Raw genomic sequence first — 19,329 nt, forward strand, 5'->3', positions numbered from 1 at the left:
AACTCTATACAGAATGTTTACAGTATATCTATCTATATATATTTATATGCATCCAACACAAGTTTAAAAGCAATTTTGTTCTTCTTCTCCGACGCAACGGTGTCTTTCTAAAGAAAAAAATGTATTACAATAAAGACAGTACAGCAAGTTCAATCATTTTCTTTATAAACCACCTTGAAGTGGTATTTAAAAGCAGTGAAATTATTTAGCCTGTGCAGCTGCCTCAATGGTCCATCAATATTGGTATGACAGCAAAACAGAAACACTACAATGGTTGGAGACAGAATCAGGGTCAGCTGGAACTCTTTCAAGTTGACTTATGTGATGTACTTATTTATATTCACTGTATTACCCTTATAGATGGCAATCAGCACACCCTCAATGTCAAAACAAAAAGTTTTTCTATGTAAAGCTACAGATTTTGTCAAAGAAGGCTGGTGGCTTTGAAGAGAACTTTAGTTCCTCTCCAGACAGAGCTGTCTGTTTGGCAGGATAAAGAGGAAAAATCTATCTTGGTTGCTCCAAAATCCTGTTTCAGTCAGACTACATACAACCTTACTTCAAAATATCCCTGCTATGCTCACTTTAAACCGATTCTGAAGGCTACTCAGGCTAGTCGGATAATTGCTGTTAAGTAGGAACTTGACAGCAAGGGTCTGCCTACCTTGTGCTCTCTCAAAGAGAGCACTAGAAGTTGTCCTAGAGTATCACTATAGCCAATGATTGATACAATAGAGAGATAAATACACAGAGAGACTGATAGAAAACAACAGATATGACCATTTGTCAATTGAAATATTGTTGTGTGTCCCATCCACTTTAGAGCTTTGACACTAGTATTATTTTGTTTCATTTCTCTGCTTCCTCTGATGGTTTGGATTAATCTCTTTACACCTGACACTGCTCTCCTCCATCAAAGAGTCTCTCTCTGTCACTCTCATTCTGCTCTTCACTTTTTCCCCCTCGACCTTCATATCTGCACATTCAGTTCAATCATATTTCCTGTTTATCAGCATCCTCCTCCCTTCATCCCAGTCTCCATGTCTCTGTCTTCCCATAGCTATGTGACTCCAGCCACAACAGACACTCCCTCGTGTTTATCTTCCTTTTAAAATGGAGCTATATTTCACTGTCTGCTGTCTGTATTGTCATTTCTTCCTCTCTGCACACGTCCACAGAGTTAAAAGCTTACTGGAAAAGCCAGGAAGAGGAAGGGAATTTGTATTAATCAGGTGTCAGTCCAAAGATGCCATTAGGTCGGGTTATTCTTGTAGAAAGAAATGACATAAACACCTTGATTTAAAATCTCTTAACACAGACCTGCACAAACGCAGTAAAAGTTCGCCTACGTGAAGCGAGTAGATCCTACAGCCAAACATGTATTCATACATTTCCACAACTTTGAATGACACACTCTAAAAGAAACTAAGCAAACGCTCAGTCTGTTTTCATCATAGTCAGCTGCACTTTATGGTCTCCATATGAAAAGCATTTTTGAAAAGGGTTACATTTGCAAATATTTCAGGGTGTTCTTTAACGGTGTGTTCATTTGTGGCCGAACATTAACATTGAAACCATAGTGTGCATGATGAGGGTGTGCAGTGCTAACTGGTTAACAGTGAGCTAAAATGGTTGTGCATGACTGCGCATGTGTGTGTGGACAGGAGAGGAGTAAACTTGTTCCTATGTGTAGAGACAGTGTGACATTTTATCAGTAAAACATTAGGATGCATGTCACTCTGTGTTGAGGGACCATTTCCGATTACAATTAATGAAGAATTATGTCCCAGCGTGTTTCTCTCTCTCTCTCTGACTCTCTCTCTCTCTCGCTCTCTCTCTCTGGCTTTCTGTTAGTTGTTAATTAAATTTCAGCAGGGATGATTTGGCAGGAATACCCGCTGGCTTTAAGGGTAAACAGCCTGGTGATAGAGAAAGGAAGAGAGTGATAGGCAACAGATGTGTGTGTGTGTGTGTGCGCGTGTGTTCGTGCATACATGTTAGTGGTGGTGGTGGGGGGTGACAATGAAGGAAATTTAAAATTAGAATGGATGGACTCTTAGAGAGAACAACAGGTTTTCTGAGCCCAAAAAAATAATCGGGATTTGTTCCTTAATAGGTAACTGGTCTTCTTGTGATCTCAGTCCCAATTAAATCTTGAATATTTGCAGAATTTTCTGAGGGGTTTGTGTAGAAGTAAGCTCTGTTGTGCTTCTGCCCTTAGGGTAGCTTCTGTGCTTCTAACGTGGTTATAGCAAGATGGTTCTACAGAACTGTTACAGGGCTGCTCGAAGCACATTCACTTGAATGGCTTTGATGAAGTTTAAGTAAATGTCCGTCAGCAGAACTATCTAAAAGCACTGAGGCTAACATTCTAGCAGACAAAACATTGCTGTTACTGTGAGTGATATCAAAGCATTTGTAATTACTTAACTATTTATTTTATGATTAAAAAACAATAGGTCAGTACTGTATGGATCCTAAAGAAGCCATGCGTGAACCTGCTGTTGCTGTGGTGGTTATAGCTATAATTCAGTGTCTCATGCACTTTTATTACCATACAGTATTGATGTAGTGTGCATGAACCTTTTCACAATAAGCACAACAGGAAATCAACAGGAGAGCCTTACCTATCCTTCCCATGTATAGTGCATGTGGCACATGTTTATGGTGTGTGTATCAGTATGTGCTTTATAGTGTTCGTGTTGTTGGTACACAAGGCACATTTGCATGTGCGAGTGCTTTTGTAGTACCAACCTGTGACAATGCACTAGTGTTTTGTTTATGACAGTGCTTCTGTGTGTAAGTGGGCTGCTTGTTTGCTTGCAATACATCAAAAGAGTCAAGATTCCTCCATTAGCATACGTCAGCTGTGCCAGCTTAAGAAAGAGCAGGGTAAAAACTTCAGGATATACAAAGACTCTAACACGTTTTGCAGCCTCAGATCAAACTATACAAGTCAAAGGATAGGGTTTTTTTTTATTCATTTGAATTTTACTGATTAGAAGTGACAGACTTCTAATTTTTTAAATATAGTGTGTTAAACAGTTACTTTGTTTATGGGAGACTTTGTAACTTACTACATCTACAATGAAAGATGTAGTAAATCAGAAGCGTGTGATGACTAATGACATGAAAAACAAATGAGAGGCTCTGAATGTTATTCAAAGATCAAAGTGCCTTTGGCCTGAATTATGATTGAAATGACAGCATTCAGTGTATTTTCAAAAGTAACATAGTCTGATGATTTTAATAATGTCATAAAAAATTGTTCATATAGTGTATCATCACATAAATGTATATTATGTATTATACCTATTCCAAATAGTGGAAAATAGATACATGGATGAGTATTAACACAAGTTGAATGTCACTCTGTACGCACTAATGTTATTTCGGTTTGGAAGAAAGTAGACTCTGATGAGAGTTTTAAGAGCTTATAGCACAGCTTGAAACTGAACTGTTGTGTTGTGAGATAGTTTTGATAATACACATGTTTAACTCCTGGAGATTTGAGTGTTTTTTGAGGTGAAGTAGAAGTCTCTTGCTCTCTCTGTCTCTCTGTTCAGCAGCCATGACTAGTCCTTCATGCAGCCAGGTCATGCCCCCGTGTACAGCAGTGTATTATCCCAGACACTGATAGCTTATCAGCAGCCTTGACTGACTCTTCTGCCTCCCCCTTTTTCCTTCTCACTGATCTTGCTACAACTTCTACACATCTGTCCCCAGCTTCACGCACGCACGCACACACACACACACACACACACACACACTGCACTATACAACACCATAGATTTACTTTAGCTGGTCTGTCTTTTCCCTGAACCGCTCTGATATCATGTTGTAAATTCTCTCGTGCTTCTGTCTCTCTTCTTGTGTCAATTTTACCCCTCTAGCTGATTTGCTGACTGCTCCGCCAGACTTAACAAATGCAGCTGCCATGTATCGGGGTCCAGTCTATGCTCTTCATGATGTTTCAGACAAAATTCCAATGACCAACTCTCCTCTCCTGGATCCTCTTCCCAACTTGAAGATCAAAGTGTACAACTCTTCTGGACTGGTCACACCTCAGGATGACCTCGGAGGAGACTTTACGTCTAAATTGTCTCCTAAGGTAGTGTTGCCCAACACTAATATCCTTGAGCTTGTATCTTTTTTTCTGCTTGAAAGCATTTTGTGTGATCACAGTAGGCTATTTCCTCCTGTCTGTATTTAATCTGCAAGAGCAGTGTGAGAGATTCTACAGCACAGCACAGCTGCGCATGTCTTCCCAGTCACATGAAGACACTACACACCATTAGTATACATGCGGCTAAGTGCCCCACTTTCCCTCCCTGCTCTGTCAAATACATGGCATGCATACTAGAGTCAGTTGTCACAAATACAGATGAAACCGCTCAGTTTCATCACAGCACCTGTCCTCAGGCAGTACAAGGGCTGAACTCTCCATCTTTGAACTCTACAGATCAGTTGCCACCTTTTGATGATTTTATCTGTTTCTTTTTTTTTTGTTTTTTTATAATTGATCACATGCTGTGTCTAATGACTGACCTTGCCAAGGTAATTTGTGGATTTTTTTATTATTTATTTTCTTTGTTTATAGTCTGATGTGTTCATCCTTAGTTTAGCGACGTTAGTTCTTCTCAACTTTGTGTGATGCTGGAGTAAAACAGTGAATATCAAATCCTTCATTTACATTTCACCCTGAGGTGATCATGCATCACCCCCGTCCCCAGGCAGATGGAGGTCTTACCTGTGGCATCATAATGAACAGAAAAGGAACTTATGCAAGTAAAAAGCATAATTGATCAATAAAGTCAAATTTTAGAAGAAAAGGGACCGATTACAGTTCCATTGTAATTCTTGTCCTGACAAAAATAAAAATGAGATTGACACAGTGAAACTTCTCTGGACTTTCATGAGATTTTCGCTTTTGCGTTTGCTTTTTCTTTGTTTTGTTTTTGCTTTAGGCTACATATTTAATGTGATCCGACGCGAAGTCTTTCAGAGGAATTCAATCCTTTAAACCGCATTGCATTCTTTTTCTCCTTATGCATTTTTGAACCTCATTCACCCTTATCGCTTTAAGCTTTTGCATATTGCTTTTATGCATAACGGTGGACAATGCCTGCCCACATAAAAGGTCTATTAAAAAAAGATACTTATTACATGGTTACTCTAACATTGTTTGCAGAAAGAGTCACGCATCTATTCATGTTCTTCTTGTTTAAAAGACGTGTAACAGAGCTTTCAAAAAGTAGTGTTTTCAAATGTGAATGTAGCTCTGCTGATTTGTAAGTGTGTACAGTGTGTATCTTCTTCCTGTGCTGCTGTGGGTTTTCTCTGGGAGCTTTGGTTTCCATCTACAGGCCTAGGACACGCATGTTAGCTTGAGCTCTTGGGTATGAGATAAACAAAACACTTAAAGTGCACAGGATAAAGCACTGTAAATGTTGCTGGTACTATAAAGTGCTTTGAGTGGCTGGTAAGACTAGAAGATAGTATATAAATGCCAGGCCAATTTGAATAGCATGTGTCATATACAATACTGTAATGTTTTGTTAATATCACTGTTACTGTTCTTTTATCAACATAGGTAACTCAGTCCCTGTTGGATAACAGTGACACCATGAACCTTCGCAATCAGAGCTTGGCCCGAACACGAGATCCTTCCTGTACTGCTCATGGATCCTTCAACAACCAAGGAGGACACCTCATTGTACCCAACTCTGGTAAACGTCCCACAAGTGTTTAACAGCAAAAATGGTTCCTGTGCAGTGACAAGACCGCAAACAGGGAGAGTTGTATCATTTTTCTTGCTGATTAGTAACAGTAATCAGTAACAGCGATCACAGTAAAGTTAAGAATATGTGGCAATGTTTGTTTTAGTGATTTATTCAGATATATTTCCTCTACTGGCCTCTGACTTCATTAGATACTTAAGCGTGTAAGTACCTTTGTTGATACTGTTGCGGTCAGATTCATATGATTTAGTGATGAACCAAGATTTCAAAGGAAAAAAAGAATAAAGGAAAGCAGCAGCTGTATTAAGGTAAAGATGTGTTGTGTGACCTGTTGATGAAAAGCAGCTTTCAAAGGCTGTGAAATATTGCATTGTAATGGAGTATTTAAGACAAGGTTTTACATGGGTTGCCTTTAAAAAGATTATCATTATGATTCATTACTTAATAAAGTGATGATGGGTTTCACATTCAGTAATTCAGTTGTGCATGGTGAAATTGATAAATCCAGTGATGAAACTCATTCATTCTGCTTCCTCTGTCCTTCCTCCTGCAGGAGTCAGTTTGTTGGTTCCAGCGGGTGCTGTTCCTCATGGCAGGGTGTATGAAATGTATGTGACTGTGCACAGGAAGGATAGCTTGAGGTAGGTTTTGTCTCTCTTTCCCCATTTTCTTTTCTTTTATGTGGCTGTTTCCTTTCAATTGTTCGCTGCTGTCCTTATTTTTCTCTTCATCTCTGCATCTCCCTCTGTGTCCTTTTTTTGTTGGTTTGTTTGTTTGTTTCCTTTGTCTGTACTTCTCTGCCTCTGCCCAGATCAGTGGCTTCTTGTAGCTGTTTGTATGGCGGTGTGAGGAAGCTTTCATAGTGTGACACAGACTTACAATCTATAAGAAAGGGATATATTATAGTGCATTCACATATACCTTTTTTGTGATTCATTCAGCAGAGGTCAGTTGGTGGCACAATGCATATTATAATACCAGAATTAGAGTTAAGTTAAGCAGCTTAAAATGGAATATTTGACACATTAATTACTACCGACTTAACATCCTAATCTGTACACTAATCCATTAAATTTACATTGTTAATCAGGTTTTGATTCAGGACTATATTTAAATGTAAGGCTCTTAAGATTCATTACTTTGAAATATGCCAAACTACAGCAGACCGTTGTGCGACCAACTGATTGGTTTTAACTTCATGCTACATTATAAAGCCAAAGAACAGAGCTTTTGAAACCGTATGTAGAGAGATCACTGCAACGACTGTAACTAACAGATTAGTGGTTATTTTTGAGAATGCTTTAATCTTGTTACATGTTCTATAACCCTCCCCCCTCCCAAAAAAGTACATACATCATGTAGGTCGCTCTCTCTTTGTTAAAGTGACAAGGCACACTGATTTTGATTCGGTTAAAAATTGATGTTCACCTTGGAATCAATACGGAGCAAAATCCATTCATATTTACTTGAAGGGGTTTTTAAGATGGGAATCTTAAAACCTGGATAAATACAACCAAGAGGGTCCAAATGACTATGGACAATGGAGAGACACAGTTTGAGTCATGTATGTTGTTCCATGCACTCATTTTACACTCTCTTCAATCAGCAGCAGTCAATAGGAATTAGGCCCCGTGCAACATGCTGCAGTATTTCTAAGAGTCGAACATGTTTTCAGCCCGCTGTGTTTACACAGAACATCACATAGCTACGTTTACTTACCTCAGCAACCCTTGCCTAAGGTGTCAGATTAACAACAAACAAAAGTCAAAGCATCTCTTGTTGTATTTGCAAGATAAAGGATACAGAACATCATAAATCAATAAAGCTGTAATTCATTAAGGGGTGACCTCAGCATTAGGTAGTTAAAAGGGTGCTATAGTTTCACTCCCACTGTTTTTATCTTTGTTTTTTCTACCCATGTGAACCCTTTATGAGTCAATAATGAGCCCCAGCAGCTGAATCGATAACACTGCTAAGGATTAGCTCTCCCTTGACACAAGGTGGGCTGAAAAAAAAAAAAACAACAGAAGAAAAACATTGTTAATATTTAGATCTATCTCCTCTATCTGTATGGCCTCATTCACAGTCAATATATGGCTTCGGGAAGATGAGTTTACTGCGAGTGTTGTTTAAGTATCTGGTTTCAATTTTCAGTTTACAAATGAGACTGCTATGTATGATCTTTTGGATGTTGAAGTTTTCTGCTGCAGTACTGAGTCATACATTAGTTAGTGAGTGCTTGAGGTTCCAACATTTAGATGTATAAAAAGCACAAGAGTGTATGATTAGTAGCCTTTTATTTTCTGCCCCGTGAGCTGCAAGCTATTGAATCCAACTGAGGCTGACAATACAAATCATTCTCCAATAGAGTTTGTTCTTGCTCTGTTTTTCTTCTGTTCTCTACGTTGCAAAGGTAATCTATTCCTCACACGTAAATGTCCAGCTTTGTACTAGTGCATCTCAAAAAATTAGAATATTGTGGGAAACTTGTTTTTTTCTTTTTTCCTAATTCAGCTGAAAAGGTAAACAGACGTTTTTAATGATAATGATGGCTTATAGCATGAAAATCAGAAACCTGGTATCTAATATTATTAGATTATTTTCTATGATCAATCAAAAAAGCATTTACAATACACACATGTCCAATTCTGAAAAGTATTTTAGTCTGCACTGCTTTAACACAAATTACTGCATTACTGCTTGTGGCATGTAGGCAGTCAGTTTGTGGCCCTGCTGAAGTGTCATTGAGGGTGCTTTGATAGTAACCTTTCACTTATCTGTGTTTTTTATTTAAGTGGATTGTCATCGTTTTGACAATACTCCATAGATTATTTATGGAGTTCAGGTCAGGTGTGTCGGCTGGCCAATCAAGCACTGTAATAATACGGTGAGTTGGTAGTAGTTTTGACAGTGTGTGCAGGTGCCAAGTCATGCTGCAAAAGGAAATCGGCTAAGCTTGTCAGCAGATGGCAGCATGAAGTGCTCTAAAGCCTCTGAGTAGATGCCTCAGTCCTCTCCTTGTGAAGCTCTCCCAAGTTCTCGAATTGACTTTTCTTGACAATCCTCTCAAGACTACGGTGATCCCTGTTGCTTGTGCACCTTTTCCTTCCAGTCAACTTTCCATTAATACACTTCGATGCAGCGCTCTGCAAACGGACAGCCTTTTCAGCAGTGACCCTCCTTATGGACAGTGTCGATAATCACCTTCAGGAGAATTGTCAAGTCAGCAAGCTTCCCCAGAATTATGGTTGTGAGTACGCAGTTAGACAGAGAGATGCACGGTGTTTAAACTGACTGAATAGTAATTTACTCAAAATTACGTAATCCAAAATTTTGAGATACTAGTTTTCCGATTTTTGTGAGCAAAAAAAGCTTAAAATATTTCTCTTTATCCACAATGAATGTGGACTATTTAAGGGTATCAATATATTAAGATTAGAATAGAATTAGAGTATATGAAGATTCTTTAGTTGTCCAAAATATTAACAAGGTAAAAACAAAACACAGACCTGAAGTGAACCAATTTAGCTTCGTGCGATTGAAGCTCGCAGTAGCTGGGATCCGACAGCGCAGCCCTCCTGTTGCTCTTTTCTGTCGTGTCACCTCAGTGTTATCTGTGTTTCCCAGACCCCCAGTAGAGGACATCCAGACAGTTCTTAGCCCAGTGGTGAGCTGTGGACCTCCAGGAGCCCTGCTGACCAGACCAGTGATTCTCACCATCCACCACTGCTCTGACAATGTCCAGGAAGACTGGCTCATACAGCTGAAGAATCAGCTGGCCATGGGAGAATGGGAGGTGAGCGTTCAGCTTTGTGTCCTTTTTGTTTGTGTGCACTATTTATGTTCCACTGTTTTTAGAGAGAGGCAACATACAGTTTTTGAAAAGAAAAGCTGTCGCTGTGTTGCCAGCTAATGAGAAATTGAAATTTCTGACGGATGTGAATACACAGAGATGCACGTGTACAGTAAAATTTTCTAAATGTGAAAAAGTCTGCAAATAATTGTTTACACAAAGTAATGGCAAACCTGCCCACAGCCATAACCAAGTAAGTGATATGCAGTCATTTGCACGGTACACACACAGCATATAGAGGAATAACCTGAATTACACATACACTCTGTGTATTCATTGAGCGAGAGAGAGGAAGAGATGGAGAGAAGGAGAGAAAATTTGGTAAACAGAAATTGCCTACAGGCTAGTAGACAAGCAGGGGGTTGAAGACTCCTATCAGAAGCAATTTGTTATGCTTCTTCCATCCTCCTCTTCTCTCATCTTTCTTCTTATGCTTCTATCTCTCCTTTTTTTCTATCCTTCTCTTCCTCTCTCCTCCCGTGTCTCTCAGCATGAAGTCTCTACCTCAGCAATCTACTGCGTGTGTCTGTGTGTGTGCGCATGTGTGCGTGCGCATGTGTGCATCCTTGTGTGTGGGTGTGGGTGATAAGACTGTCTTGCAGCATCACTGTGTCTACAAGGCGCCCGTATGCTGTCTTCTGTTGCTTATCACAGCTCAACACAATGTCTTTGCACAATTAGCCATGCATAAGACTGTGTGTGTGTGTGTGTGTGTGTGTGTGTGTGTGTGTGTGTGTGTGTGTGTGTACACGTTTGTGCGTGTGAGAGTGAGAGAGATTCAGAGGAGAGGCTCGGTGCAGAGTGGTTAAAAAAAAAAAACAAGAAAAATGAAAAGTGGAATTTCATCAGGAAGTCGATTTGTTTTTCTTTTATTGCAGTAGAACATCCATTTCCCATCACAAAGTTTTCCCCAAAAGAGTGAGAGGAAAGGTAATTGAATTCCCCTCATATCAGGGGGGAGCAGCCACAGTTGTGATTACCAGTAATAACAGATTCCTACCATACTGCTTCCTGACCTCTTTGTATTGATTCAGCTCATCTGTAGGAACACAACCCCGCATGAACTGTGATTCAATACTCAATATTTGTATCACACGTTAACGGAGTCACACAAGCAAACATGGATATCTGCACAACTAATTGCGGATCCAGTGGTCACATAATAAGAACACAGATAGCCTGTGCATCCTCCGTTAACCAAGAGAAACGCATGGGTTTACCATAACTCAGACTGCGACAGGGAACTGTAGAAACGATATGAGCTACAGCCAGCAGATATCCCACAGCGGGATTGGACACACTTCACAGACAACCTCTTTAACCAAGTCTCATCATTCTCCCGAAGTACACACTGATGTACTTCTATAAGTATATACAGCAAATACACTTACAGTGTGCTAAAAAAGATTTATATTCCGTATTATATTCATGCGTGTTGGAAAAACCTTCTTTTTTTGTTGTTAAACTACAAGCAGTGCATCACATACTGTCTTTTTGCAAGTAACAACTCAACAATAATAACTGTGCTTTTTTTACCTTTTAAAAATCCTCTAGAGTTAAGAAAACCTCTTAACTCAATTTGCATAAAAACAAAAACGGCAAACAAACCTGTTTATAGGAGCGGAATGCATTTGAAATAAACCGCAACCTTGCTTACTTATGGGCTGTTTGCATTAGTGGAAAAGCTTCCAAATGCAGGTGCTGTCAGGTTATGTTAACAGACAGGATGTGGCTTAATGCCCGTAAATTCTCAAATAAAGCCTGTACTCAAATAACAGCCAGCTTTTAACAATAGTGGTCTGTATGACCAAACGAAGGACAGCCCTAAAAAACAAAAAAAAAAGGTGGGAAAACAAGATTAACCAGACCATGGCTCACTTTGTAAATTCACTTTGCAAATAATCTACATTTTCATGGTCTCTTTAACAATACTCTGCTCTATATTGATCACATATGTTGTTTTAAGCCAAACACTGTTGTCACGCAGTTTTGCTCAACGTGATCCTACTGTGACATTTATCTCAGGTTTAATGCTGATTAAATCTACCGTTTTGCTAAGAAAAATTTTAAAAAAGCTCTTCAGATGAGAAAGGAAATTAAGGCTATGAATGTCTGGAGCAGTTTTAATATGAAACAGATTGAGCAAGTGTTAAGTTTAATTTGACAACAGCACCTATCGTGGATTTAATTTAAAAGGTGGCCTTTCTTAAATGAAAGAACTTTTTGATTGAGATGAGTAAAGGCTCACATGGTATTTCAACAGTACTGTGTTAAAGAACTTCCAACATTGCATTCACAGTCACCTGTCATAGGCACAAAATGGTACTGTGTATAAAAAACATTTTCTCCTTTTTTTTGTATCTGGTTCCTGAAGGATGTGGTTGTAGTGGGAGAGGAAAACTTCACCACCCCCTGCTATGTGCAGATGGACTCAGAGGCATGCCACATTCTGACAGAGACACTGGGGACGTACTGCCTGGTGGGCCAGTCAATTGGCAAAGCAGCTGCCAAGAGGCTCAAGCTGGCTGTTTTTGGGCCCGTTTCCTGCACAACTTTGGACTATCACATCAGGGTCTATTGTCTGGATGATACGCAAGATGCACTCAAGGTAAAGAATTGAAGCTAAATAAATCCCAAGCCAAGTAGTATTTTTTCCACTTGTGTTTTAATAGACATATTAGATAAATAGAGTACATATTCACCCCCAGTGCCTTGAATAACACCGAAGGCATTTGATACTATCGGCTAAAAGTGTTGCTGCATTTATTAGTGCTGTGAGAGATTTAGCTCTCTCTTGGACTACCCATACTAAAATGCTTTCATGATAATTTACATTTGAAAAGAAATGTATATATAAGCATTTGAACAGAAAGGGCTTCACAGAGTCGTAAAAAGAAGCTTCTGCACCTCTTGTCTTCTGGAAATGAGCTAAGAAGGAGTAAACAACACAGGGTCAAGCAATGTCAAAGCAGCAGTGCTGCTGAATTCAAACAAATTCAAAGCACTGGAGGGACCATCTGATATGGGAGATTAACAGTGGTAATTTATGCATGCAATGTTAAGTCAAGTGTCAGTGGCACACAGCCATGCACACTCTTGCACAAACATAAAAAAACACTTAGTTTTACCAGTTCAAACAAGCAATTGTAGCTCTAATTGAGAGTTCAGGGGTGTGCTTTTCTTTTCCAATGATGAGGACTTTGTTTAGTATAATTGATAGGCTGGCTAGAGGAATTGATTATTTTGAAAAGGTTGTAGGAGGCATCAAAATTCAAACGGATAACTTAGTATAAACGAGTGCTTCTGTGTGTATTTTCAAGAGCCAATTAATATGGCTCAGATATAATTCTGTAGTATTCTCTTGGTGTGAACTTACCCAAAAATACATACAGATGTCTTTTTTATTAGGGTCAGTAAAAATCCCCACAAAATAAAAAATAACTTTGGTACTTTCGTAGTGTTTTCTTCCCTGCACAATTGGCTAAACAATGAATGGAGTGTGTCATTTTTATATTGAAATCAAACACAGTGCGTTGCAACAAACAATCCACAATAAGTACTTTGCTTCACCTTTAGATCTGGAGTGAGGTTGTCCTTTCTCATCCTTTGAAGCTAGACAGGCTTTATTGCTGAATTTAAAACTAGATGCAACAACCATCATAAAAGACGAAAATGTAATCATTTGTAATAGGTTTATTCTTTTAGTGTATTAAAGCCCAGAGTGTAAGCAATATGATACATTGAAGTCATCTTTTAATGCCAATAGAAGTAATTTAATTTTACCATATTGCATTAAAGATATGCTTCATTTCCTCATATCTCAAAACAGCAGTACATTGACTGGTGGGGCATTATTAATCAAGGGTTTTATTGAGCCTCTTAATGTGTCTTTTCAGTTCAGTGCGTTTAGCAAAGCAAAGCTTTGCTTAAAATCAGGACATACAAGCATGGAGATGTGTGATGATATCTCATTAAATCTTTAATGCATTTTAGATGTTTTATGGTGCCTTATGTGCAGTAATTTTGCAAATTAAATCAAAGGTCTTATACATTCTCTAATGTATGAAAATGGTCCAGTGAGTGAGATGAAGCAGAGGGAAACCTGGAGAGTAAATATAAAGTTGTTATTTCTTTATGTGGGGTTTTGTGTAGGAGGTTCTTCAGATGGAGACCCAGATGGGAGGAAAGCTTCTGGATGAGCCAAAGACGCTGAACTTTAAGGACAGCACACATAATCTGAGGCTGTCCATCCATGACGTGCCAAGCGCACATTGGAAGAGCAAACTCATTGCAAAATATCAGGTAAGAAGGATGCACATGTAGATGCACTTTGAAATGTAACAATTCTATACAGGCACCAAAATCATTTCTGACCTCAAATGGTCACAAAATTTACAAATGTGGAGAAAAGTCCACATTTCAGATGCTAAAGTTATGTTTTTATTGTTAAATTCTGGAAAACAGTAGTACTGGTGCATTTACCTGGAAAAAAGATTTTTGAAAAAACGTGTATTTATTTTCTACGTTTGTGCATGTTGTAGGAGATCCCGTTCTACCAGGTTTGGAGTGGCAGTCAGAGAACTCTTCACTGTACCTTCACCCTGGAGAGATTAAGTCCAGCCACCACAGAAATCAGCTGCAAACTGTGTGTACGGCAGGTAGAAGGAGAAGGACAGATCTTTCAGCTCAGCAACACATTGGAGGAGGTAAGCTTGTAGAAATTTACATATATATTGGGGGCGACTGTGTGCTGTCCACTAATCAGAATGTTGTTGGTTCGATCCCCATTTCCTACAATCTGCATGCCGCAGGGTAGGCTACCTGGGCAAGATACTAAACCTTAAAATTGCCCCGGATGTATCATGGGTTTATGTTGTAGTGTGTCTGTGTGTGCATCGCTTGAAGAAAGTGCTTCATTTAATTTAACATTTACATACATCAAAAGCGCTATAACACAGTTTATACTGCTTGCATGTGCAAGATAGCTGCAGACAGCAACATTAACTCCCACTGGCCAGGGATGGAATAAACTAATACATGCTGAAACATGCTGAATGAGTAATACAGAGAGAGAGACATTTCTTTCTACATCCTTGCTTCCTAACTTCTACATTCTTGTACAAAAGGTCCTAAAGTCACTAAGTTTTTTCACTGTCTGTCAGACAGTCAGGGTTTCTGCTATGGTTCTGTGACTCTGTTCAATCATTCATACTAGGGTTAGAGGTCACACAACACAAGTTGAATAGCTCCTCTTTGATTTTGCTAGGCCATTTTACCATGAAGTCACTGAATGTATGCGTGTCTGTGTGTGAATGGCTTTGGTTGGAGGTCAGTCCATTCTTTTTAAATGTAACGGCTTCAAATTCTCCCATGGTGGTCAGGGTAATAGCACTGTACTTTAAAAAAAATTTTCTCTTTTTTTGTAGGTAAGGTAAAGTGGCTTAGAAGAATGGATGTTTCTCTTATTTTTCTTTTACTATTTGCTAAAGTACTTTGGAATAGCGGGAAGAGTTCCACATGTTCAGTGTTCCTCAGCAGTACTTGCTGAGCACAACATTGTAAATGAGTGTAACCCAGAAAAGACATTTCTTTGAGGTTAATGAAAATGACACCATAGTGTAAAGAATATTTAAACATCAAATGATGAAAGAATAGTCATATTTCTCCATTTATAAAGGCAATACTGCCTAGATTCGCAGAAGCAGCCACACATCTATCAACCACCCTTGCATCACTTTTAAATCATCCAGTCCATACTATACCCAGCTGATAGCTGACTTCTTGAGCAATACTGAAATGAATATTTGACAGTTTCTTTTTTAAAAATCATTAAAAATATATAATTATAATCAACTTTGTGATCTAATTTGAAAAGTCTAAAAGTCACAGTTTCTGCTTGGCAGTTCTGTGCTTTAGTTTTGCAAGAAAACTAATTGATATAGTTAGGTCTGCAAGTATTTGGACAATGACACTGTTTATGTAAATTTGCACAATGGATTTGATTTTGTGGCAACTGTGTGCTATTGCAACAGATTTAAAATTTTAGGTTGCGGTCCATTTGAAATAAGCCATTACATAACTGCTTTGATCTAACCTGGGTCACATTTGACAGCTTGAGCTAAACATCTAAGTACTTTAACTCCATGTCTGTTTGTGTGTGCTGCACATTAAGCAAAATGTTGTAGATCCTCAACAATGTTAAACAATGAAAAGCAAAGCAGATTTAAAGCATTATTTCAACAGAGATGTCCCGTTGCATCAGTCATTCAGTCTCCAGCAGCAGAGAGCTTTCTGCCATAAATTGAGGCTAAGTAGATGCAGTAAATAGTAATCATTCACATCAACAGTGGCTGTTGTTGTTTCCCTCTGCCAAGCAACATTCATTAGGCTGCTGCCTCCTTTCAACCCAGGAGTGGCAGATTAATGGGATGAAGGTTTAGAAAAGAGACAGGGATTGACATTGAGAGGAGAGAGTGCTCGGGAGCAGATTTTTGTGTTTGTTACACTCTTGCATTACTTAGGAGACACCAAATGTAATTGGTCACACCAAAGGCAAGCAGCAAATAGAGACAGCCAGGCAGAGATGTGGGTGAACTAGAAATATGATGGTTCTTACATAAATGCACATTTTCGTCTATAGAACCATCCCCATCCTGTGTCGCTATTGCAAAAGATGTACTGTATGAGTCTGGGGATACAACAACATTTCTCTTAATGAATAATTTTTGTGCAAAAGTCTTGAGCCACCATTTTTTTTCTGTTTGCTTCCAAGGAGGCAGAGCAACATCTCCAGGCTTTATTCAAGCCCAAACAGACATCAGGGGAAGAAGCAGTGTTGTGACTAGACATAACAGACAAATTAGTAAAAAACAATTTTGAATTGTATCTTTAGGCACTTTGTCACTATCAGCCTGTCACAAAAACTCATTTCCCTCATTTCATTTGTTTAAACTCTGAAAAATGCTAACCAGTTTAACAGGCAGAAAATGGTATTTATGCACCAATAAGGTGATTCGCAAAAAAACTATTACCTGAAAATTTGGTGTGACTCGATGATGTACAGTTTGTCCTAAAAAAAACTGAGGAAAGTAAAGAACAAAAGAAGTGGTAGGCCAAAAAAAAACAACAACAAATAGGACACACAGGACCTGAGAGATGCATCTGTCTTCCCAGTTGATTCCCCTGCTGTTCACTGAAACAGTCTCATCATGGGTTTTATGTAGTGGTGAAAGCAAATTTTAAATCTTTGCTTCAGATCATCATCAGCATGTGCAACTAGTGCTACAACTAGCAATGTCGGGGATCTTATCAAAACTGAAAACAGAAGAGTACCATCAGACATTGATTGACCCTCTATGCAGTATCAAGTGGAAAGCATCTGATTGGCTTCATTTTTCAGCATGAGATTGATCCCAAATGCCCTGCCAATACACTGAAAGCATACCTGGATAGAGACTCTGTCACTTATGGACTGGCCTCTTCAGAGCTCGGACCTCAACATTATTGAAGCAGCATGGCTAAAACATCTTGACTGGAACAAAAGACAGCCAACATCCAAAGAAGAGCTTTGAATCTTCTTCAGAATGCCAGGAAAACTATTCTTGAAGACTACTTAAAGAAATTACAAGAAAGCTTGCATAAGAGACTTCAAAATCTGTTGAAGAATAACGGTGGCCATACCAAACATTGACTTTCAAGCTTGCTGGAATTACACAAACAAAGAGAGAGAGTGAGCCTTTAAAATAACAACTGACCAGTTTCTTTCTGTCTTTTCAGGAGGTCCACTGTATAGACACATCCCTGATGGACCCTGCCAGTAACATTACAACTTTAGTGGGGCCCAACGCCTTTCGGATTCCTTTATCCATCAGACAGAAGTTGTGTGGAAGCCTGGATGCACCACAGACCAGAGGCAATGACTGGAGGATGCTGGCCCACAAACTCAACCTTGACAGGTGACACTTGGCATTTGTTTTATGGATGCTTCTCTTAGTTGTTTTACTTGATTTGAGTCCTCATTCAGGCTTAATAATAGCCTGTTTCATCTCTTCACCAGAAGAAAATCACAGAGAATCACTTGTTGCACTTCAGTAGAAATTAACTGATCAAGTCCTTGAACACCTTTCAGTATTTTGAAACTGCATCTCTTCAGAATCTCTCTTGGGCAAAGCAGCACTGCTGGACTCCTGATTAGTAAATTAAAAGGACATTTCCTCTTTGGATTTAACTCACAGGTAACATCCGCAGAAACTCTGTGTGCAGATGTGTGTCCTAATGATTTAGACTGGAGGTTCGTTTACCAGCAGCTACCGAAGCATAGCCAGATATTGAGAGGATAATTGGGCACAAGTGCACATCATTGTCCCAGCAGGCAGCCAGCTCATGAAGCAGTGTGTTGATGTGGGCACCAAATATTCCTCATCAGTGGGCGAAAAAGCTAGCCAAATTGTTGTTTACTTCCACATTTCCACTTAAAAAGGTACTCTTCAAAAGGACCACGATGAAAAGGTCTAACAAAGGGGTATCATCTTCTCTCCCCTCTGCTCTAGTGGCTGCTACGTCATTTCCATTTTACTTCTTAGTGTTACTCACGATCTGCGGTCACAGTCCTTATTCCTTACATAACCTTTTCATGTATATATAAATGATGAGACCTCAAATGTACCCACTCTGGCACACGCAGAAACACTCAGAAAGTTTAGGAGTTTTGATCCAATGCAGTGAAATGGCTTTAAAACAAATGCTGGAAACTCACACAAAAAAGAAAAGGCCAATCTTAGCTGTCGAGTTCATTTAACAGCAGGATACTCCTTATCGCATACTGCAGGCAGATGGAGTCTGACGCGGAACATGAAACAAAGGGAAACAAAGTTGGAGAGAAAGTAATAGGAATTTATTTATTAGACGTTTTGAACGAGAGAACTGTGAAAAATTAAGAAAGTCTATAAGGAGAGAAACCGATTAAAATGAGGAGTATGGGGATGAAGGGATGTTTGTGGTTGCATTTAAACAGCACCAAAGCTCGCCAGAGTATGCCAACAGTACAATCACAGGATTTACAGAAGAACAAAAAGCTTCGGTTTTACCCCGTGAAGCTCAATCTCTGGCTTTTGCACTTTAAAGAAGAAATTGAGATTTTTGTCACAGATGTCTCAGACTTTTCCTCTGCAGCCACTGTGTACTTTGACTCGCCACGGTTTAGTTCTAATGCAATAACATTTTCTTCCCCCACATTTGTCTAAAATATTTTGAAGCGAACATAGGTAATAAAAATGTCCAAAAAAAAGGAAATTAACCTGTCAAATTTCATTTATGCTTCCTTACACCACAGCTAATAGCAAATGGTATACTATAGAGGACCCGATAAAGTGTATTTCTTTATAGTAAGTTCTTCTGTCTGTGCTGCTTTATTGTGCGATAGTCTCAAGTCTTGAAGAGGGAAATAATTCATCACCTTGTTAAATAGAAGTTTCAGAATGTTTTATATTATATGTTATGCACTTAGAATTTCACATTCAAAAGCTTTTTTTTTCATCACACATCCCACATGGGCGGATAAAATAATCAGCATCAATCATTACATATTATGCATTCACAATGTGAATCATGGAAAATGGTTCAGCTAGAGAAAAATGGTCGTTCCATATTTTATTTATTTATTTATTTTACCTCTGTCTAAATATCAAAATTCATAATGACATTAACATCACATTAGATAACATAGGCTTGTTTTAC

General features: G+C 38.9%; 1 protein-coding gene across 2 annotated transcripts in view; it reads left to right on the forward strand.

Annotated features, from left to right (window-relative positions):
* Positions 1–19,329, forward strand: part of unc5ca (unc-5 netrin receptor Ca) — a 188,866-nt gene that overhangs the window by 165,434 nt on the left and 4,103 nt on the right. For both annotated transcript variants that reach the window (XM_086314507.1, XM_086314509.1), the window contains 8 exons: positions 3,894–4,111; positions 5,594–5,729; positions 6,295–6,382; positions 9,369–9,537; positions 11,969–12,202; positions 13,747–13,896; positions 14,136–14,300; positions 17,371–17,549. In XM_086314507.1, coding sequence (XP_086170633.1) covers positions 3,894–4,111; positions 5,594–5,729; positions 6,295–6,382; positions 9,369–9,537; positions 11,969–12,202; positions 13,747–13,896; positions 14,136–14,300; positions 17,371–17,549 — 1,339 coding nt within the window. The remainder of the gene's footprint in view (positions 1–3,893; positions 4,112–5,593; positions 5,730–6,294; positions 6,383–9,368; positions 9,538–11,968; positions 12,203–13,746; positions 13,897–14,135; positions 14,301–17,370; positions 17,550–19,329) is intronic.

The sequence above is a fragment of the Aulonocara sp. 'chitande type north' Nkhata Bay genome, linkage group LG12 (assembly GCF_057382095.1).
Source record: "Aulonocara sp. 'chitande type north' Nkhata Bay isolate Kocher_YH1m ecotype deep benthic linkage group LG12, A_spYH_male_GT1.1, whole genome shotgun sequence".
Taxonomy (NCBI): domain Eukaryota; kingdom Metazoa; phylum Chordata; class Actinopteri; order Cichliformes; family Cichlidae; genus Aulonocara; species Aulonocara sp. 'chitande type north' Nkhata Bay.